The following is a 23,959-nucleotide window of genomic DNA, read 5'->3' on the forward strand; positions in this document are numbered from 1 at the left end:
TTAATGATATTTGGGTCAACGTAAATCAAACACGTGCTGTAGCATGCATAATATAAATAATTTATTTATTATAGTAGATACCAACCATTGTTTTATTATAAACATAATGGCGCAGTAAATGCGTGTTTACAATATTTCTGACGTATATTTATGAGCATACAAAATAATACAAATTAAATATTAATTGATATATAAATCGTATAACTGAAACTAGTCAATTTTTAAAAATGTCAAACACAAGCAATAACAGGTTTTGATTCTTGTTCGCTCAAGTTATTTCCTTAAATGTATAGATATATTCACAAACTGCCTACGCGAAATAGGGATGAGACCACCATTTTAAATATTGAAAAGGTTTCAGTAAAAAATATAAAATTTTATTTGCTTTATTTTCAATCCCATAAGAACTTTCGTACATGTCAAAGGTGTGAATTTAAAAAACTTTCAGTGGGAAACGTTTAATTCTTTTATACGAAAAAGATCAAAGGGTGGCCCGGTACTCACCAACCATATAAATTTGAACCAATATCTGTATCGGTTCCGCCTGACAGCTGATTAGCTGTGCGTCTGCGGGGAGGTCCAGTCAAATGAACACCTGATGTTTGACTGCTCTGCTGGTTTGAGCCAGAGACCGGGCTACCCTGGAACTTAGAGGTCAAGGGAAAAATTGGCCACTCATAAGCTGCGAGTCAATGTAGTGAGAGCCGCATTGTAGGACCGTGTGGGAGATCCTAGAAGCGGTTGCTTTGTTCAACAACCGGCATCCGTAGCTTGCTTAAGGGAAAGAATCTTATCCCATTGCCGTAGAAAGCTAACCCTGAGTGCTGACCACCAGCCAATTATTATGGCTCCAAGCGCTGTAAAATGGCGAACAGGTACTTGCTGGCATTCAGCAACCTAAGCGTGGCAACGAATTGCTTGTTAGACGAAATAAATTATATTATGGATGTCATATGTATTTTTAGTAGTTGACGGGGTGCGCCTACCTAGTTTAGCAAATATATGACAAGTGAGTGGTTCGGACAAGTAAATTGGTGGTGTATGCCACCACGCTTAGTCCGCTCACGCTGTTAGGTGAGCTCTAGGAGCTATGTTAGGATACTGGTCGCTAAACTGTTCGAGGCTCAGTTGCCGTTTGTGGAACAGATATTCGATCTTATGCTTTAGGGCGACCGAATGGAGTGGTGGCGGGAGAAATGTCAAGCAAACAAAAAGAAAAATACGAAAAGGATAGAGGGCTAATTTTTTAATTCCAGTTTTCATTTTTTCTGTCATTATCTTTTACTTTCCCGTCTAGATAGCGCTATAGCAAAATTATAGCTCTAGAAGGAAAAGTATTGTAGTCGGTCCAATTTGGGTATATGCGGTTTCACCGGATTTTGATGTTTTGATACCTAAGGAACCTAGAATAAACAAAAAAAAAAACAAGATGGAAATTTTCCGGATATTAATGTTTTTAAGTACATATGTGTTTGATATTGGCCTTTAAATCACCTTATATCTCCAGAACTACTTGACCGATTATAACCAAACAGGTCAGAACTTGTATATATGGGGTATTGATGCTATTCCATTTTCAAATTAAAAGATCAAGGAAGTGAGGTTGTAGAGCAAGGTCACCCTCAATATCACGAAATTTCGCCTAATTAAGGTTATACTTTTCTTAAGCGCATTTGTTAATGATTAAAAAAAAGCAATATTTGCAAAAAAAAACTTTGAAAAATCGTACCTTCACCCAAAAAAAATGCTCTAAGCTATTGCTATATTGTGACGTCACACGTGAGCTATAGAATGAAATGAATTAATAATATTTAGATTGCAAAAAGTAACACGGTCTGGCCGGGTCTCGAACTCGATCGCCCAGTGGACTCGTACCTGGTTCATTAAGTCTCGCGGCTACACCAGTCAGTCGACCGTTCAAGCGAAATTTGTTCTATGTAAGTTTTGAAATTACATTATTTTAGTTAGTGCCGACCGTCGCCGCTAGTACCGTCATACCCGCGCGAATTAAATACAGTAAGCGCGGCGCGCTTTAATTAGAATCATTAAATTAAACAAAAAAATATTTTATTGAAATAAAACATACATATTTTTAATTAAGTTGTGTGTACGTGTGTGTAAGCCGTGCATCATCCCAACCCCGAAGAGGAAGACACCCACCTTGTGACGCTTCCGGTCGCCACAGCAACTCTTCCTAGCCCTAATGGCTCCTAGCCCTGATGGGCTTTAATACGAGTCGTCTTTCATCCTCTAACTTTTTACACCTCATAGTAATAAGCCAGGCCTCGGTTGGGATGCCACCGATTTAAATGCCTCGGTAGACATTTACATCGGTGATTTTAGACTCAGCTTTTGCCTTCGCCGCAGGCCACATCCGGAGATCTTGAATGTCCTACATCGTTGCCCTCTGAACTAGCTAACCGAGTTCACGGAAGCACGAACCCCGTGCCTAGTTCTACACTTTATAGAGCAACTTCAGTGTAAATGTCTCATAATATTCGAGGCAAATTGCATAAATAACGTACCACTAGAAATGTTGTCCGCTACAACGAAATTTATTCCTAGTTCCCTTAGTGAACTCAACTTTAGTTCATATCCCTGACTTGATTTCATGTATGACTCCGGTCTGGTCTACCAGGGAGAGGCGGACAGACCTCCTACTCCAACTCAGCTCCATGCAGAGTCCCGTGTGACATTTACTTTCACTTTCTACCATCGTCGAGATACCGGTACACATCACGGCTGCATGGGAATCCATGCCCTCGGCAGTGCAATCGCCATCCCGCCGACACTTGCGGTTTCTGATGCAAGCCGTGCATCAGTAACAACTGTGTTGTTTTGTCGCACGGCTAACACACACATACTACTTAACGTTTTCGTCGCAGAAATCAGGCTGAAATCTTTAGCCAGACGACATTCGCAAACGGAACGTTTCCGAACCGAGTTTTCATGTTCATATAAACTCTTTTTCTTTATTTTCACAAAACAGAACATGTCCTGAAAGTTTGTTACATTCTTCATGAATCACGCTGTATAAATATATTAGATTCCTAATGAAATTGCCACAAAGAAAAATACATGATTGAACATATATAATTTATTTAATTGTTGATTTTTGTATTATTTCCCTCTAATAAGTACAAGGAATTTCACTTCTATTTGTCCTATTTACTGCCGTACAATTAATTGTAATTTTGGATGTATAGTTTAGCTTGGATAGCGTGTCTAATAAACAGTTAAAAAAATATTAATCGATTGATACATAGTGGTAGTAAGGAATGTATATATATATATATATATATGTGTGTGTGTGTGTGTGTGTGTGTGTGTGTGTGTGTGTTTTTATTGATTATTATCATTTTCATTTTAAAAATCTATGCAGGAGACTTATTTAAAGGTAAACATGAAAAAAAATATGAAAGAAATATATATTGTAACTTAAATAATCATTTTTTTCTGCGGTCAAAAAAAAATATTAGTCCAACTATGCAGAATGAATCTTTTAAAATAGCTCTGAAGTACATTACGTAATGTTAAAAATTGTTTTTATGTTCTGCATGAAAGAATTAAGATGGATTTTTAAAATGACGATTTTGTTTTATTTTGGTTTTACTTTTGGTAAATATTTTTTATTTATAATTTTTTTTTCAACAACCTTCGTTTGTCTTCATCTTCATAGTGTGAAGTTCACATCTTAAATTTGCCTAACCACTGGAGTGAAACCGAGACACGTTTTGATGTAAGAAAATCTCTTTCTATTATAAGAAATAGAGGCGAATAATTCTTTTATGCAGTAAACGTGAGAAAGTGGCTGTCAATTAAATTCAGGACAACTAAGTGAGTGTTTGACCTCAACAAATGCACTTCTGTACATTATCGATTTCAGGTAGTTGCAAAATTTTAATATTTTTCTGAAATTTATTGATTTATTTTATTCCCGTTAAATAACGATTTTATTTTTTTATTGTCATTCATATAAAAATTTAAAAATCATAAAAAATATGACGTAACTATACGTCATATTTATGTCATATTTTTCAATACAAATATATTTAATTTCAATTTATTAAGATTTTTTTTTTCATTAACTGTTAAACTTTACGGTTTAAAGACGGTTAAGGTTTTTACAATTTTTGAAATGCGAAGAAATTCCAATTCCAATGAAGCCAAGTAATATATCTGTTAAAATTTGTTTCCAAATGTTTAAAAATGAATGGCTTTCTTTGCAAAAAAACTAACCTAGACATACTTAAAGGACAGTTACCTCTTTAAAAGAATATATAAATAGAAGGAATTTGCTGAAGGGATGTGAATGATTTACAAATCCGTTAAATAACACTATTCAACATTGCGCTAGATGAAGAATATTACAGGTTATCTTATTAGCATGTAACAATCCGTTAATATTGGCTAAAATAAACAAAATTAAAGAACTGACATGTTATATTAAAGAGCGAAAGAGAATAGTACTTATTTGTCCTTGAAGTATTCTCCCACCATACTCTTTTATTTCTTTTTCCTGTTTAGCCTCCGGTAATTAGCGTTCAGATAATACTCCAGAGGATGAATGAGGATGATATGTATGAGTTTAAATGAATTGTTGTCTTGTACAGTCTCAGTTCGACCGTTCCTGAGATGTGTGGTTAATTGAAACCCAACCCACCAAAGAACATCGGTATCCACGATCTGGTATTCAAATCCGTGTAAAAATAACTGACTTTACTAGGACTTGAACGCTGGAACTCTTGACTTCCAAATCAGCTGATTTAGGAAGACGATTATTCATATTAATTAGTACCGCCTTCTTTCCAAACCAATATAAATTGTCAACCGTAGATAATTTATCTAACATAGAGGGAAAACGAGTGGACGGGTAGAGCTACGTTATGACGTTAACAATTACAACCGATTATGGGAGGGGGTAAATGGTCGGAGCAGTTTATTTGGATTCGGCGTTGATTATTTAATATGGCATACGTTAAGATATGAATACGTAAACATTTTGAGCTTCCAATTTCCAAATAAGAAAGCATTAGCATTTAAACATAAAAAATGTATGAATAAAACTTAACTTTTAATCTGTAATTTTAAACTAAACAATTTCTTCTTGCACAGTTGTAATTTTAAAACACTTATAGTAATTTCAGTTAGTTTCTCCAGTTTTCGAATAATCTTGTATCTTGGTCTCACAGTTGTTTTCGCATTCATCACACCTAGACGTTCCCTTTTAGTATAGTTTCTACTTCTAAATTCCTTTGTACAGTAACATAAGTGAAAAAAAAAATCATCCAAATTGTTGTCTTTCAAGAAATTAAACAAAACCTGTTCTACTGCTTTAAAATATCTTATTTTGATCTTAATTTGACCTTGATTCCTGATTTAGATGACGTAACCTTTACAGTTTTATGTTTATCGTAGTTGAATTAAATTAGTATAATGGTAATAAACTGAGAAACCAATTAAACATGGTCTAATTTTTTTGACAGTTTAATATGAACCTAGATACACTAATTTTATTTGTGAATTTTTGTTAATCTTATTTGTGGTTCCTTATTATGATTTTTCTTTTTTAACTATTATTATTAACTTGTTTATGTTCGTGTAAAACATAAAAAAGATGGAAATTGAAATTAAAAGTATTAGTTTATTAATTATATTATTTGCTCATAAATAATATATGTAATTTTTCATAAATTTCTCATAGATCAGGATGTATAATCAAAATTTTGGATTTATAAATTCACATTATACTTTCTAAAATTGGAATGCATAATACGGAAAAGACTGTATTAAGAAAAAATAATTGTTTTCTAAATAGTTTCAAAATATAATTTGCCTTTCCTGTTACTTTGAAAACTGATGAGAATTAAAAATTCTAATCATAAAATTTCAAATGCATGCAGTTATTTAAAATTTAAAAGAAAAGTTTAAAAGTTTAAAAAAAAAGAAAAATTTGGAAGCTTGCTTTTTTACTCTTCATAATCAGAATAAAAAAAATCCCTTTCGGCACGCCGGAAGACGGAGGTAGATTTCACCGATGCTAAGTAGGGGATAAAAATGATTTCCACCTTAAAGTTAAGAAAAACATCAAATATACTCAATACGACAATGGTTGCATGTAAAAAAAGGTTTCATATGTTTAGCATACAAGCCCCATCTTCTTACAATTCCAGTAAAATTTTGGCCATCCCATGCCATAAGGGCTGGTCATATTAAAAATTGTTCCAGACAAAAGTTTTAGGTAATGTTTAGAGGAGTAACGACCACTTTAAACTGATTGGATACTGTGCCTATTGAGTAAGGTATGATTTTTTTTTGTTTTCGAAACCCCATTTTTTCCATCCCCTGAGCCAATGGTTGGTGATATCAAAAAAACTTTACCTATATAAGTTTTAGGCTCTTATCAAAAGAATAGTACGAACTTTAAACGAATTCGATATTTTACTTAATAGGAAAGTTATAGTGATATTTTGTTTTTTTTTCAAAGAACTTCCTCCATTTTCACCCCCATTGTCAGATTTTGGCCGTTAACGAACTCGACCGACATTTTGGGTTGTTATATTTTATGTACAAATTTGAAAGAGACTGGTGAAAAATTACGGCAGTTATAGTGTTCACAAGAAAGTTAAATATGTATATAGTTATATATATATATATACTTGTAAATTGACGGTGGTTTTGGGGTCTGGGGGATGTGAAACGCGAAGATATGTCGAAATTTTCAGGAAATCGAATCATGGTATCGATTACAATAGGTAGCTTTCTTATGAAATCTATCTAACATTGGTTAACATATATACAACTTAATTAAAATTAAGTTTTAATATTAGACAGTTCCAACCTTTGAAATATTTTCTCTATGCATTAATAAGGAAACATGCTGAACCCTGGAAGATATTTATGTGGTTTAAAAATGGAACCAATATTAGTCAATTAATGGCCTCTGAATTTACTGACTTGAATGTGAACATGACGTAATGGCGGGGATTATCGATGGGTAGAATTAATTTTGAAATTAGAAAATAACGGTTTTTTTTTTTTAAACTATTTGTTTGATTTATTTGCTTTTTTTATGTTATACAATGTGCGCCTATTTCCTGTATAAGTGGGGTAAAACACCGACGCCCCTTTGTGACTGGTGAAAATCAAACTGTTAGACACATCACGGAGTTTGCCCTAGGACAGCTTATGAAGGGAATCCTGAAGATTTCCTGATGACGACTCCAGAATCAGTAGCATATATTAGTTTGTTAAATCGTTGTTTGTAATTTTGACTGTAACTGGTGTTATGTTAAGGTCCCATACGCTAAATAAATATATTATACAATGATTGATGCTAGTAGTATTTACTTTTATGATTTGTTGAATTTAACCGTTTTATATGGAGAAAATTTCAATGCAAGTTTTATCTTTCGTAATGAATCAAATCTGTTTAGTTTGATAGTTTTGTAAATTAAATTTAATATTAAGTATAGCAACACTAACTTCAAAATTTATACGCCGTTTTTAAACTAAGACGTTGTTGTTCTTAGTCTACAATAATGGTTATAATTAAAAAAATTAAAAAAATAAAATATTTTTAAAACACTATTCTTAAATTAAATGCAATAAAATGTACAAAATAATTTTAGGATAATATTTCAGAATGGATTTGACAACAAGCTTTGATGGTGATGTGTAAGATTTGTGTAAGACACAAATTAAAAATTTGATGTTTTTGCCAATTTTTTCATATGCGTGATGAATGGCATCATGATGATGATTTTAAATAATATAATAAGGATATTTTAAAAGGTTTTAGAAAAATGGTGAGCATAAAATTTGTATATCATCACTTCCGCTTGAAAAAGATACAATAGAATTAATAGAGAAAAAAAATGTTTTCTGCGATATATCACCTTATCAAAATATTCGATGAGTAACATCTGTTGGAATGAAAAGGCATTCGTTTCCATTTGATAATAATTATAAAAGGAAATAACTTAAAAGAAAAGATGTAATATTAATCTTTTTATTTATAAATCAATTTTTTAATTATCTGATATTCACAAGATAATCAATTATCATTTTCTATTGTTATTTAGGATTAATTTTGCCTGTAGGTTCAAACATAAAACAGCATTTCACTTATAATTCTTCAATTTATTGTTAAGAGTTATCCTTCAAAGAAAGTGCCGTATAGAAACTGACATTATACTCGCTAATGAGTCCTTCATCCCTTTTATCTAGCTTCATTAATGAATTATTTTAATTTACTATTGCTTTAGTATTGTGTATAGTAACGGTCAATATAGAATTTTTTTAACCTTCTATAGAAGTATAGAATTTCAATGTGAAATATACAAATGTATATATTAATTAAACATTATCTGTTCTGCTCTACCTTATTTTCTCCGTCGATTAATTTTGTAGATATCTCCGTTTCTTAACGGGTTTAATTTAATATGAATGTTAATTTATCATAGTAAATTTGTAAAAAGATAGATTTTCTCGGTAATTGAAATAAAACAATTTTTTGTATTAAAAAAATGTTACATAATGTTTTTTAAAACAATGTTCGAAAAAACCTGTTCTAAAGGAGAGATATACAGGTTTATTCAGGAGGAAAAGAAAATACGAATAATTTGGAAACTGATTCTAGAGCTTGAAATAAAAGAAAAAATTTCTAACAAAGCGTTCGAAAACGCTTTGTTATTGAATTACGGCTAGCGAAAAAAATTCACACGGATTTCAGTTCCCCCAGTGTAATGAAGAGATATGAATTTGTTATGGTGTTATATAACCGGTAAGCTTGATGATTATTGACATGAAAATCGAATAAAACGTGTCCCAGGACTGTATCTCTCGTAGTTTTCATGATAGCCAAGTAAAACAGAAAGGTTCAATGACAAAATACACGTTTTCTTTAGATTTAAAGTACAATAAATTTATGAAATGACATATAAATTCGTAAATTTTATTATCAAAACTTGTAGAAAATTTATTTCTGAAAAAAAAATTAATGTAATTAAATCTATGAAAAACGAAAAAAAATTCAAATTTTACTTCCTTATACGAATTAAAGAAAGTATTGTGATCGTGAAAAATTTCGGTTTTCAGATTTCAACAGAAATATCCATTTTGATCAACTCTGAATTCATTTTGACTAGTTTCGGCGTGACCTATGTACGTAGGTACGTATATATCTCGCATAACTAAAAAAACGATTAGCCATAGGATGTTGAAATTTTGGATTTAGGACTGTTGTAAAATCTAGTTGTGAGCCTCCCCTTTTGATTGCAATCGACCTAACCACAAGTGTCAAAAAAAAGCCCGAAATCCAAAAAAATTGGATTTTGAATTTTTTCTTAACTGCAATAATAAGCCCACGTTGAGGGCGTTTCAACGATATATCATAAGAAGTACTTATTTCCATTGGTTCCAGAGTTATAACCAATTAAAATTTTAATTAATGAAATATTTGGATCTTAATAAGGGAAGGCACATCGGTTCGAATCAAGACTTCATCTCCTTTTTTTTAACTTTTTTTTTTAATTTAAATTTATTGGTTTATTAATAATTATTAACCATTGATTGTAAAAAAATATTTTACGATAAATAATAATTCAATAATACAAATATCAGAAGTTAATGAAATAAAATTTTATGTACTTATCGTTTAAAAAAAACATGAGTGTTCGTAATTTAATAGGCGTACAAGGAAGTCATGTAGTGACCACATCAGATTTTTTTTTAATTTAAAACAAACAGAATAACCTTATGGGTACTAATGAGTACCCATAAGGTAAGGTCATTCCTTACCTTATGGGTAATCATTATAAAAAAATATTTTTAAGATGGATGTTGAGTGTTTGAAACTACAGTCTTAGATCATTTAAAGTTAAGGCCTTTTTTTTATTGATGAGTCGGAGAAATGTCATTTACGCACGCTCCATAAATGGGGGCAGTGTCGGACTCGCACAGGTTCCGCTAGATGTTGTTAGGAGCGTATGTATACTTGCACCCTACCAACTAAAACTTCTATCTCACCACATCTCCCCACCGGGGCCGGGCCAAAAATGAAGCACTCACAGCCCCAGGGGGTGCCTTCAGGCTCAGGGGTTCCAGAGTTCTCATCCATCATCACCGTAGCCCATTCACGCAAGCGGGAACAAACTACAGCTCCTCATGAGGCTGTCCATTCTCCTCGCTCTCTGGTCTAATTCTTCACCTAACAGCTGGAATATTTAGGACTTTCTCAGGCTATTCTGTCCTCGCATCTGACTCCTTACTCCTAATAATACGCGTGACCATACGAGAGATGAAATCCCATGTTTCCTCATTGTAAAGCATCTTCTCTATTATATTCTGTGGTGTGAGAGGACCCAGATGTCTGTAATTATGTCTCAAGGGTTCCCAACGTAAACAGTGGAACACAAAGTGTTCCACGTCATCCAGGTCTCCACAATATGGACACGCATCATCATCCATTCTTTTGAACTTGTGGAGATATTGGCGGAAACATACATGGCCCGTCAGAAACTGAGTGACCTTGTAACCGAGCTCACAAAATCCCCTCAGGACCCATGGCCCTACCTAATTGATCAAGCGTCTAGTCCACGTACCGGTGGACGCTTCGCTCCAACGGACCTGACATCGCTCTAACAAAAGGTCGTACGCATAGTAAAGATAGGGCCTGTACTGATCAAACTGACCGTTGTCATTTATGCACTTGTAACTACGCTCTGGTAACCTCAACACAACCTTATACTATATAGCTTAATTATACATTTTATGATTTTTTCGTATATTTAAAAAAAATAAATTAATTAATTCTTATTAGGGAAAATAAATCTATTTTTTTAATGTGTATTACGAAAATAAAAATAAAAAAATTTTACAAACGTTACTGTAATTTGTAAGTAATTGCTACTGATATTAACATTCCTTTCAGTTATCATATATCTTCATTAGTGATAAAAAAAAAAAAAAACAGCAGTTTTCAATTAAGTTTAAAAAACTTTAAATTTCCTTACATGAAATACGCATTGTAATCTGGGAATTCACCTAATCTGTTTCTCTTATGACCTTGACCGTACATCCTTGTTTGTGTTCTTCAATTAGTTTATCCTCTAACCTTGCAAGCAACCAATTAATTATTTTATATTTAGTAGTATGAGTTATACACGTATTACAATTGTAATTTTCATGTTTTTGTTAGGACAAAAGATCAATCAACATCGAGTACGGCCTTTATCATTAATCTAACAGGATGGAGGAAAATGTCCCAAAAGTCATTTATTTCTGGAATCGAACCCGAAAACATAACCTTTTTAGAATCGTGGTACGATTGAATTCACGTTTTCTCCGAAGAAAAAGAAATACATTTGCTTTTCACGCTTGAAGGAACATGTAGACCTTCAACAATTTCTTCACGATGAACTCCAGTTGAAGCATGTACGCGGGTTACATGTTTAGGAATATGGTTTGACCAACGACTAACGCGGGTAACACAATTAAGCGAGCTGAAAGTAAAATGTTTAAAAATGCTAATCATGCTGAGAATTCTATCTGTTTCTCGTTGAGGTGCTGATCGTTTCACTTCTACCGAGTTCTGGTCCGTTCTCGCATAGATTACGGTTGCATTGCATATTCGTCATCTCTTAAGATGCTCGGTGCAGTTTGCCATTCATTTATTCGTCTGGCTACAGGTGCGTTTAGTTCAAGCCCTCTGGTAAGTCTACTAGTGAACAGAGGCCATTTCTTTGGAATAGATGAAACTAAATCATCCGCTTCTATGTAGCTCGCATTAAAGCGCAACCAAATCATCCTACCTTTGATGTGGTGTTCTCCAACCAGCATGCTGATCGATATGAGGAACGGGTAAGATCTACTTCACTAGAGCTCATCACTTTTCGTATCTCTAAATGTAAAATTATCTCTATTACCTGCTGTTACTCAACGTTATTATCCCTCTTGGTGCCCTTCGCTCGTGAATTATTTCTTTAGTCTCAGTCAATATAAAAAAAGACACAATTCCTATTAAATTACGAGGAAAATGTTTTAATATTGTAAATGCGTGAATCCAGATGCTACAGTTTAAATACCAAAGACACGATAATTCTGTTATTTATGCTTTTTTGGTTCGCAATCGGATATACATGTTTTTGGCCTTCCTAGTATCGCCAGTGTTCACGTCGCGGAGCTGTTTGCGATTAACAAGGCCTTAAATGTACTTAGCCCAACATTACAATACGTACTTGTGTGTTCAAATTCTATGAGTGCCTTCCAAGCCATTAGTGATATGTACTCCAGACACCCTGTTTTCTGTCATATAAAGTCTGTCATCTCTGAAATGATTCAACAAAATACAACTGTGAGCTTCTGCTTGATCCTCAGACATATTGGATTTTCAGGCAATGTTCGCTGACCGTGCGGGAAAAGAGGCTTGTACGCAGCCTTCTTTTACTAATCCTGTTGTTTCTGATGGTCTTGTCTGTTTTCTGACGAGGATGGTTTGTGATGAGTGGCAAAGCGAATGGAATGCTACCATGAACAATAAACTTCGTCCATTAAAGAACACTGTTATATCCGGACTTGCAGTTGACGTTATTGGTAGGATACCCCTAGTGACATTAGGGGCAAACGGTGCGGAGACGAGAGGGAATCTCCAAATCAATAACCGAGGAACAAGTACTGGCGGAATTGCAGATACAATGGGATGAGATGAATAAAGGCAGATGGACTAAACGCCTAATACCGCAGCTCTCACCATGGATTAGGAGGAAACATGATGAATTCACTTATTGGCTTACACAACTGTTGTCATGACCCGAGGGAGGGAGGTAGAGGGGTTCCTCTTACCTGTTTATGTTCAAAAGAAGGAGTACACCTGATTGTCAATAATGTAGATTAGAAGATACAGCTGAAGATACCTTTTACAACTGTCATGGGTGGGATCAGAATAGGCATCTTTACGGGCTGGGGTGGCTAACACCAGATAATACCGTTGAATATATGCTAAGAGGAAGAGTTCAGTGGGAGGTGGTGTCAAAGTTAACCGCTGACATATTAAAGATCAAGGAAGATGAAGCTAGAAACCGGGGTGAAGATTAACACCAAATACAGATAAATGAGAAAGTAGCAGGGGGATGGGAAAGCTCTCCATGGAGTTCTTTCGTCTGGGCTTGCCTGGATAGGCGGGTGCGATGAAGCGGTGGGACTCCCAACCCTTTGAGCGGAAAAGACCAAGACCTGGCTATGTTGGGGCGGTCGGGAACGGCATAGCCGGGCCTGGTGCAGCTCCTCGTTGGTGGTTAGAGGCAGGCACCCTCGAAGTACTTAAATGCTTATTCGGTTCCGGGTGGGGGGGTACGGTGAGATAGGAGTTTTAGTCGGTAGGGTGCAGGAACACACATAGACTTTTAATAACATCTAACCGAACCCATGCGAGTCCGACACTCCCCCAATTATTGGGGGTACGTAAATGGTGTTTCTCTCCGACTCATCGAGAACAAAAAAAAATTAAGAACATTGTGCTACCGTGGGGATCTTCATGTAGGAATAACTATCGAGAGGGGGTTATTATTTGCCGTTTGCGAATAGGACATACCAGGTACACTCATGGGTATCGGATGACTCAAGCTGATGCACCCGTTTGTGTTCGCTGCGACTGACGCTACACCACGTACTTTTGGACTGTGTCTGTTATGCGACATTTCATCGGACGTTTAAGCTAGTGGCTAACATACGAAATATTTTAGACAATAATGTATTGGTGTTATCTAATGTCTTACAATTTCTTACGGCCGTACATCTGGATCCAAAAATGTTATTATTCATACGGTCTTTTTGTTCATGCCATTTGGCGTATGCAGGATTTTAATTTTGTTCTTTTATGTTACTTTTCTAATGTTGTTTCACTGCGGTTTTATTTAGCTTTTAACGAACGTGATGGGCTTTTTTCTTCTATGCTGTGTTTTTATATTACTGTTGTTTAGTTGTTTAGTTTTTTGATTTTTTTCTTTTTAATATTTATATGTTTGCTATATAAATATCGTATCTGGGCGCTGATAATTATACTTCATTGTGAGCTCAGGAAGAAACCCAAAAGCTTTATTATGAATTTCATTATGTACCATCTCATACAGAAATTAATTTTTTTTAACTTTTTCTTAAATTCCTTTACGTAGAAAATTTTACTTTACAGATCTGTAATTTTTTAGAAACCTGATTAAAATTTATCATTGAGTTTTTCATTCCTTCTTTAATGAATATTTTATGGAACTAGTAAAGAAATTTAAAACTTTAATAAATGTTTATATTTTATTAAATGCTAGTAGGTTCTCCTTGATAGATTTTTTTTTTGTTTTGTAACTCTCTTCGAAAATTAGTAAATGATATTTATAATGAAGGGTTTTTCCCAATAAACAATGTATAAACATTACTATGTAGTTGAATATGTAATTAATTGTATTATTTGAAAGATTATTATTAACGAGAATGATAAAAGGGTTGACGCGAGTCATGGAAGTGTAGTTATTCAAATACATCAACAGATAAAATAACGTCATTTTAATGAAATATTCTTTTATTCTTTACTGTATTTTCGTTAACGTTTTGTTTCATTAGTGTCTTCTTGTTTGTTTTCTTTTTATTCTGGTTATTATAATTTACTGGTAAATTTAAATGAGCATTTTTCGAAAGTAAAAGGAAACTGATTTTTTTTTTAAATTTAAATTTTATTATTTATTTTTTTAACAGAAAAGGCATTCGATAACGTAGACTGGAATAAAATATTAAGCATTTTAAAGAGTTTCATTTACAAGTACAGAGATAGAAGAACAATTGCTAGCATTTACAGGAACCAAAAAGCAACAGTAATAATTGAAGAACATAAGAAACAAGCCGTAATAAAAAAAGGAGTCCGACAAGGATGTTTCCCATCCCGTTACTGTTTAATCTTTACATATAACTGGCAGTTAATGATGTTAAAAAACAATTTAGATCCGCAGTAAGAGTGCAAGGTGAAAAGATAAAGATGCTGCAATTTGTTGATGATATAGTAATTCTAGCCGAGAGTAAAAAAGATTTAGAAGAAACGATGAAGTTCTACGTAAGAACTACCGCATGGAAATAAACATGAACAAAACGAAAGTAATGAAATGTAGTAGAAAGAATGTAGATGAATCACTGAACATAAAAATAGGAAGAGAAAAGATTATGGAAAAAGAAGAATTTTGTTATTTAGGAAGTAAAATTACTAAAGATGGAGAACCAGGACCGATATAAAATCCCGAATACCCCAGGCGAAACGACCTTCATTCAAAAATATAATTTGTTTACATCAAAAATTAATTTAAACGTCAAGAAAATACTTTTGAAAGTATATGTTTCGAGCGTAGCCGTATATGGAAGTGAAACTTGGACAATCGGAGTACCTAAGAAGAAAAGATTAGAAGCTTTTGAAATGTGTTGCTACAGGAGAATGTTAAAAATCAGATGGATGGATAAAGTGAAAAATCAAGAGGTGTTGCGACAAATTGATGAAGAAAGAAGCATTTGGAAAAATATAGTTAAAAGAAGAGACAGACTTATAAGCCACTTATTAAGGCATCCTGGAATAGTCGCTTTAATATTGGATGAACAGGTAGAAGGAAAAAATTGTGTAGGCAGGAAACGTTTGGAATATGTAAAATAAATTGTTAGGGATGTATGATGTTGGGGGTTTTACCGAAATGAAACTACTGGCACTAGATAGGGAATCTTCGAAAGCTGCATCAAACCAGTCAAATGACTAAAGGCAAAAGAAAAATGTTTAACTAGCTTTTTTTACTTGTAAGCTTACTGTTAGTTAAAAGTACAGAAATGTAAAACATATTTTTAATATAGAAATTATACATTATACATAAAATTTCTTTATCAATTTTATGAAAAATACAAATTTTAACAAAAATGATATACGAGTATTATCGGTTACCTTAGTTGAGATTAATTTATGTATACTAGGTTACAGAGCCACAGCACAGTGACATGATGTCAACAGTACTTTGCAGAGATGACAAGGCATCATCTGTGCACATCTGGTGTGTAATTGTAATTGTACCGGTAAACGTATATATCTTGAACAGGCTCAGGCCGACCACTCTTGAGACGTGTGGTTGACTCTTGAGACGTGTGAAACCCAACCACCAATGAACGCCGGTATCCATAGTCTAGCGTTTAGATCCATATAAAAGCAACTGCCTTTACAAGGACTCGAACCTATAATATATATAAACTTAGTTTATGGCATTATTTGAATAAAATAAATATAATTTTTGCTTCCTTTAAAAAATTAATTATTCCGTATTATTTTAATTACACAAATTTAAGGAGTTAGATATATTTTTCAAGATATTAATTTTAAATTATGATTTATGTAATCTGTTTTTTTGTATTTCAGGTCAGGATGTAGCAACTGCCAGCATGAACGTTCTCTGTCTGAAGTTAAGGGCTCGCAAGACTTGGGCGCCGCCTCCGGCGGCCCCCAAGGTCATGTGTAATGCCCCCCGCCATCTCATGTAAGTTTAAAATTTATGTATTATTATTTTACTTTTTTAATGAACGTGGAATATTAATGAATCGGTTATTATAATTGATAATAATAAATAATTTTAAAATCGGTTTTCAGAAGTTCGCCAAACGCTTAGTTTTGTTGTTTAAAGAGGTGTTATATTTAAATATTAAAATTTTTAATAGGTAAGTAAACAGCTTAAGAATGCAGATTATTATGTATTAGGAAGGATTAGAAGATCTGGTTTGATACGATGAGCACTTCTGGCTTATATTGGACTACTTTTACAGCAGTTTGTAGTAAACAGATATTACGGTTATCTACAAGCAGGGTTCCTCTCACCGACCACGCTGGTAATAAGAATACATTACCTTTAAAAAACAAGCTCCTGTCTCTAGTACAATGTCTCCAATTCATACCATGTTAGGAATAAGAAATATAAGGGTAAAAATTGAATAATGAAAAGGAGAAATCCATTCAAAGACGTGTGAAATACGATGAACTTCATCGAAAGTTGTATACGTCAATTCCATTGGTACATCACTAGATTACTCCACCACCCAATCCATCAGGATATCAGGGTAACTTTACCACTATAACCCTACTGATCAAAACGTTTCCTTCGACTAGTTAAATTATATCCTGTAATAAATTACCTTTCCTTCATGTACTAAACAGCCACCTTATAATGGTTATAAGGTACACATTATAAACGTTGGTAATGGTTATAAGGGCACCTAATAAGCTATCTTATGGTAAACCCTTTCTCCTTCTTAAAATTACATAGCAAGTCGAAGTTCCTCGTGAACTATATAAACTGTTCAGTTAGGGCAATTTAATTTAGTTTATGTAAAATTAGACAATCGGGAACAAAGTGTAGTGTAAAATTAATCAGTTTAGAAAAATGGTTATAGAAATTTATGTTAAAATACTGTTTTTTTGTTTAAGTGGTTTATACCGCAATTAAATTTAAGTTAATTATTTCTTAATTTTTAATTTTTAATGCGGTTTTAATAATTTTAATATCTCTTACTTAAATTACTTTGACCTGGAATATTATTCATATATTTTTTGAAATGCATAAAATACTCCAAAATTTCTCTACGAGTTTATGAGTAACTCCCGTTGAATCAGTTTTATGATATTAATCCTACTAAAGTTGATGCTCAAAAATGTTACTTTTAATAAATATTAAAAAGTAACAGTAAGTAAAGTAAAAGTAAGTTTTTTTTTATATTTTATCTACAAATATTAATTGATTATTTAGATTTTAATACCTTTTACTTGTGTTAACTATATAAAAACAAAACATATATTCATGTAACAGCAAATTACATCTTAACTATAGTATAAACGTTTTATAATTACTGTCTTTTTTTATCTCCTTTTAACGTTTTCGTAGAGATCTCTGCTTCTTCAGACCAGAATTTCTTACATGGAATAAAACAATTAAAAATTATTGAGGTACGTCAGAGTTACTGAAGTAATAAAAAATATTTTTAATTATATTTTGCGTAATAAATTCGTCCTGTAAAGAAATCGACATCTTTAAACGCGGTAGATGGGCATAACGAATAAAACAACAAAAAAAATAAAATAAAAGCCGACTTCTACAAGTAATAATACTAAAAAGTTACAAATAATTACATTTTTATTTATTAAGTAAAGTAAATAAAGTATTTACAACAAATAATTATTTTTGAAGTCGGTATGCCAGCCAACACAAGTTAAACATAAAATTACGTAAAGTTAGTACCTCAACTAACCGCTAGGTGACTAAGCGGGATTCCCACATGTAAAATGGGATCTCGAGAGCATATAAAAGAGTGCGTCTTACGATCATAAATCATTTTGAGTTCGCTAAGGCATATATCCTTACACACCGGGTAGGTCTAGGGGTGAACGCGTCTTCCCAAATCAGCTGATTTGGAAGTCGAGAGTTCCTAGTAAAGGCAGTTGCTTTTATAAGGATTTGAATATTAGATCGTGGATACCGGTGTTCTTTGACCGGTGGTTGGGTCTCAATTAACCACACATCTCAGGAATGGTCGAACTGAGACTGTACAACACTACACTTCATTTATATTCATACATATCATCCTCTGAAGTAATACATGAACGGTAATTCCCGGAGGCTAAACAGGAAAAGAAGGAAAACGCATTTATACTGGGTGATAATAGATTTACCTAAGCATCTATAGGGTATTCTTATATCATATTTTATTATTTGCATTTTATTGCTATATTATATTTTTGTAGATATCATTTTACTGTAGTAAAACTTCTATTACTAGTTTTGCATTGAATTAAGATTTGTATTATACAGATAATAGGTTTTTTTTTTGTTTAACGTGTGCTGGCTGGCACCATCTTCAAAAATAGTTATTTGTTGTAAATACTTTTACTTTAGTTAATAAATTAAAAAAATATAATTATTTGTAACTTTATATTGTATATTTAATATATTATGTACATTATTATATAATTAAAATGTGGGTAGGCCCACTAAACGCGCTGCTCATATGAGATAGTGACGTTTAAAGGAAATTTGCCAAGAAAGGAATGATCGTTTTCGAAAAAATAGAGAAGTGCCACGAATATTTTCGCAGACATTTCTCAACAGTGAGAATGTAGACTCTCATAAATGCGAACATAAAACAGTCGATTTTTACGGAATGAAAATCTAGAGAGTCATGCACATTGTGTCAGTTTAATACACAACGTTTGTGAAACGAAACGCAAGAGCAACGTTTTGATCGCCCGGTTTGATATACGAGGAAGGAGAGTTACCGGAAGATGAACTCATAAAATTTGATGACCAGATTATTGGTCTTAAAATGTAACATGCTGATGGTTGCGTAGCCATTTCACCAGTTTGTACAACATTCCAAGCGACATTTTAGGGATACGAAGTTGTTGAGCGTATAATGTTATTATCTCTAATTGTTCACAAACTGCAGAAAACTCTTGACAGGGCAGCGATAGACCTCGGCAAAAAAAATCACTTTGCCCAATGTGGACCCACATAAGCTCTTAAATATACCACTTGATGTAAAAGCTTCGACAGAAATGACGAGGTTGCCTGCGGAAGAAATGACGAGGTTGCGTAATCTATCCAATTTATAGGTTTCATTATTGCGAGTAGACATTTGGACATGGTTTGCGAGTACCCTGTTAAAAAAAGGTGTTTATAATAACTATAGATTATTATTTTTTTGCAAAATTATAATATTTAACTCACTTCATACAGGGTGATGACGGTTAGGAGCTTGTTTTATAACTATTTATTTAATATTGCAAAATTAGAATTTATTATTGCATAATATAAGTATAAATATATTATAATTTTTCAATTAGGAATAATACACTTTTTCACCGTTTTATATAAAGGTTAAAAGTAGGTTTATACTTATTTGGAGTTTGGAGAAAAGTAGCCAGGAAAAAAAGAAATGATTGTTTAAGGAAGAGAAGATAGAAAAAGAAATGCCATGAATATTACATGGCATTACATGGATATTAAAGAACGATAACATAGACTGTTACTAATATCCTAGTCGTACAGGGAATAGAGCAACACGGTACTGGTACGAGCAGACAGCTGTTAAGGGTGTCAGTTCGGTATTTTTTGTATTTTTCCTAAGATTATCATCGGATTTGGTTAAAATTTATATGGAACCATTCCCAGGTCTAAATTTCGTTCAGTTGCCCATCTCCCGCCTGCGGAAGAAGCTGCAGAGCCTCGCGATGGAAGCATGGCAGCTGGAATGGGACACCACGACTAAGTGAAGATCCCTGTACAAGTTTATACAGGATGTGGGGGGATGTGGTATGACTCGAGTTTGGGTTAAGAGCAACGGGTGCCCAGGAGTTCACCAGCCATGTTAATTTGAACCAATATCTGTTTCGGTTCCGCCTGACAGCTGATGAGCTATGCGTCTGCGGGGAGGTCCAGTCAAATGAACACCTGATGTTTGACTGCCTTGCTCTTGGGGGTGCAAGATTCCGGGCCACCCTGGAACTTAGAGGTCAAGGGGAAAATTGGCCACTCAGAAGCGGCGAATCAATGTGGCGAGAGCCACATTGTCGGACTGTGCGGGAGTTCCTTGATGCAGTTGCTATGTTCAACCGACGTCAGTAGTTTACTTAAGGGAAAGACTTCTACCGCACTGTTGTGGGAAGCTAACTTATAGATATATGGCTGACCACCAGCCAATTAAAGCTCCAAGCGCTACAATGTGGTGGACAGGTACTTGCTGGCATTCAGCGATCTAGGCGTGGCAGCTAATTGCTGTTTAAATGAAGTAAATTTTAATTTATGGATGTCATATACATTTTTAGTAGTTGACGGAGTGCGCCTACCCATTTTAGTAAATATGTGACAAGTGAGCGACTGGGACAGGTAAGCCGGTGGTGTATGGCACCGCGCCTAGTCCGCTCACGCTGTTAGGTAAGCTCTAGGAGCTATTTAGGACACTGGTCGCTAAACTGTTTCGAGGCTCAGTAGCCGTTTGCCGCACAGACGTTCGGTCTTAAGCTTTAGGGCGACCGAATAGGGAGAAATTCCAAGCAAATCAATGAAACTATTCACAAAACATACTCTTTCGATAAAAAAATTATGATCTTTCGATCATAATCGGTTTACTAATGTTGGAGATATTGTGTAACATGCATTTAAAAATAATTCAATCCAACTGAAAACCTCCGCCTTTTTTGAAATCAGTTAAAAATACAGTAATCATAAGGAATTACTAATATATACACACGTATATACATATTATAATTTTTCCTTCCAGACTGCTTTTATAGAATTATAAACTGGTTTATTTTATATAAAGTAGTTACAGGAAGCAGAACTTAGGTTATTTTAAAAATAAACTATCTTTCCTGTACAAATTTTACGGCATATGTATAAATCATCCTAAACGCTGGTCTGAAATCAAATCCAAAAAATATCCAGCATTGCTTAACAATAATATTAAATAAATATTTTAATTCTAATCAATATGTAATAATCCATAAAATATATTACGATCCAGGGATAGGAGGTACGATAATTCACGGAAAAAAATCACTATCGGCGCGCCGGAAGGCGGAGGTAGATTTCATCGGTGCTAAATATGGGATAAAAAAGATTTCCACCTTAAAGTTAAGAAAAACTTCAAATTTACTCAATGCGACAATGGTTGCAAGTAAAAAAAAAAGTTTCACATGATTAGCATGCCACAAGCTCCATCTTCTTACAATTCTAGCAAAATTTTTGCCAAATTCTAGCAATTCAATGGAATTCTAGCAAATTCCTTGCGGATAAGGGTTGGTCATATCAAAAATTGTTCAGACAAAAGTTTTAGGTAATGTTTAGAGGACTAACGACCACTTTAAACCGATTCGATACTTGTCTATAAAGAAGGTATGATTTTTTTGTCTTCAAAACCCCATTTTTCCACCCCAATGGTTTGGGCCAATGGTTGGCGATGTCAAAAAAATTTACTTAGATAAGTTTTAGGCCTTTATATTCACAATTTGGTCTACTGGAAAATATTTTTTTAATTAATTTTTTATTTATAAGTGGTTGTTGATTTCTGTATGTTTTACATTGGATCCGGCAGACTGCACTACCATCGCAGTATCGAATATTCAATAATATTCTATTTTAATTTTAGTTTGTCCCGACAGTTGGTGCTGCGATCAAATTGAGAAAAATATTTCGTAATTTTGTGTTATTATTGTGTTACAAAAAATGCGAGAAAACAGTTTTTTAATAAATAAGAGGCTAATAAATCAGATGGAAATGTAAACAAAGGATCTGATTGGTTTAATCAGATCAATGCAAGATGGCCGCTGTCAAACACAACGACCAATCACAAAGAGCCCGTATGGCCGTTGCCAATGTACACAAAATCACAACTGATTAAGTAACAAGTAGGCAGCACTGCGATCGCGTTTAGAATTGTGCGCGTATTGAGAAATATTATATTATTATTTATTGAAATAACGTTTTAAAGTGTAATTAAAAAATATACATTGTGCAAATTTGTAAGGTACAGTATTGAAGTGAAAATGTTTTTTTAAATTTATTTATGTGTTGTTGATCTTGGAATGGTTAAGGTTCACAATGGGGTCCGGTAGGCAGCGTGTGGGTCCGGTAGGCAGAGCTGCGATCGCGTTTTAGAAGTTTTTTTTTTTAATATTTGGTTTATCAGTCAAACCCGGTAGTTGGTGCTGCGATCAGATTCTAGAAATTTTTTTTTATTTTTTTGCTTTTTCGCATATCAGTTCCTTGCGTCGTAGCTTAATGTTGTTCTTACATTAAAATTCGTATTTAGAGAATAGTTTGAATTAAATCCGATAGGTAGTGCTGTTCTGACAATTGGATTTATTTACATTCTGAATTTTATAAAGTTAAAGGTGAAATTTTGTTAAATTGCTAATGTTCAGTTTTTTAAGGCTTTATGAAACTTTCAATTGTTGTCAATTAATCTGTATGTATACTCAGATCTACCAATAGCGAAGCATTGCCGAGTCTGCTAGAATTGGGCGCTTATTGAGAATATTATATTACATTATTATTTATTGAAATAACGTTTTAAAGTTTAATTAAAAAATGTACATTGTGCAAATTTGTAATGTGCAGTATTGAAGTGAGTATTTTGCATGAGTACGTGCATTCAATAACAATCAACTTCACCTACAATTTAAATTGTCAGTTCTCATTTGATTCTATGCAACTTATGAAGTATTGAACGGTTCTGTGAAAATAAAAATTTAAGATTGTAAAATAAATTATAACATTTATAAAATTAAAATATAAGTTACTTATAATATAGTTTACAGTATATTTAAAAAATTGGATTTTTTAATGCTTTAGCTGATTAATTTTATAAAAAGTTTTCTAAAATTATTTTTAATTTACAATTATCTAAAATTTGGTAAAATAGATGTTAAAATAAAGAATGATAAAATGATAAAAATGTTTACTAAAATTTTAACTACGTTGCTTTTTTACAGTGCTTTAATTTTTTTATTAATTGATTAATTAAGCTGTTACATGGTTATGAAACATCAAAATTATTAAATAAAAAAACAATATGTAGGAGGTACTTTTTTAGAATGATGTTAAGTGCAAATTGGTAGTAATGTGGATGAAAATTTATTAATTACACTAATTATTAATTTTACTACGTTTCGATTTTTTAATTAAATTTTCATCGGACATCTCAATATTTAGTGAAAATAAATATTAACCATACTACACATAATTAATCAATAAACCCATTACAGTAATATAACAATCACAAACTGATAATATCATACTAATAGTCATTTTAATGAAATTTAGAACACATTTCTGCTAATTTTAACTTAATTAAGTTACTTATATTTATGTGTGTGCATTTATTACAGAATAATGCCGCGTCAGGACAACGT

At 33.2% G+C, this 23,959-nt stretch overlaps 1 protein-coding gene across 4 annotated transcripts in view; it reads left to right on the top strand.

Moving 5' to 3' along the window:
* The window catches only part of LOC142318947 (uncharacterized), an 848,641-nt gene that overhangs the window by 112,011 nt on the left and 712,671 nt on the right, over positions 1-23,959 (top strand). For all 4 annotated transcript variants that reach the window (XM_075355629.1, XM_075355630.1, XM_075355633.1 and 1 more), the window contains exon 2: positions 16,424-16,541. In XM_075355629.1, coding sequence (XP_075211744.1) covers positions 16,447-16,541 — 95 coding nt within the window. In that variant the 5' untranslated portion in view covers positions 16,424-16,446. The remainder of the gene's footprint in view (positions 1-16,423; positions 16,542-23,959) is intronic.

This window comes from Lycorma delicatula, chromosome 2 (genome assembly GCF_047948215.1).
Source record: "Lycorma delicatula isolate Av1 chromosome 2, ASM4794821v1, whole genome shotgun sequence".
NCBI classification, from domain to species: domain Eukaryota; kingdom Metazoa; phylum Arthropoda; class Insecta; order Hemiptera; family Fulgoridae; genus Lycorma; species Lycorma delicatula.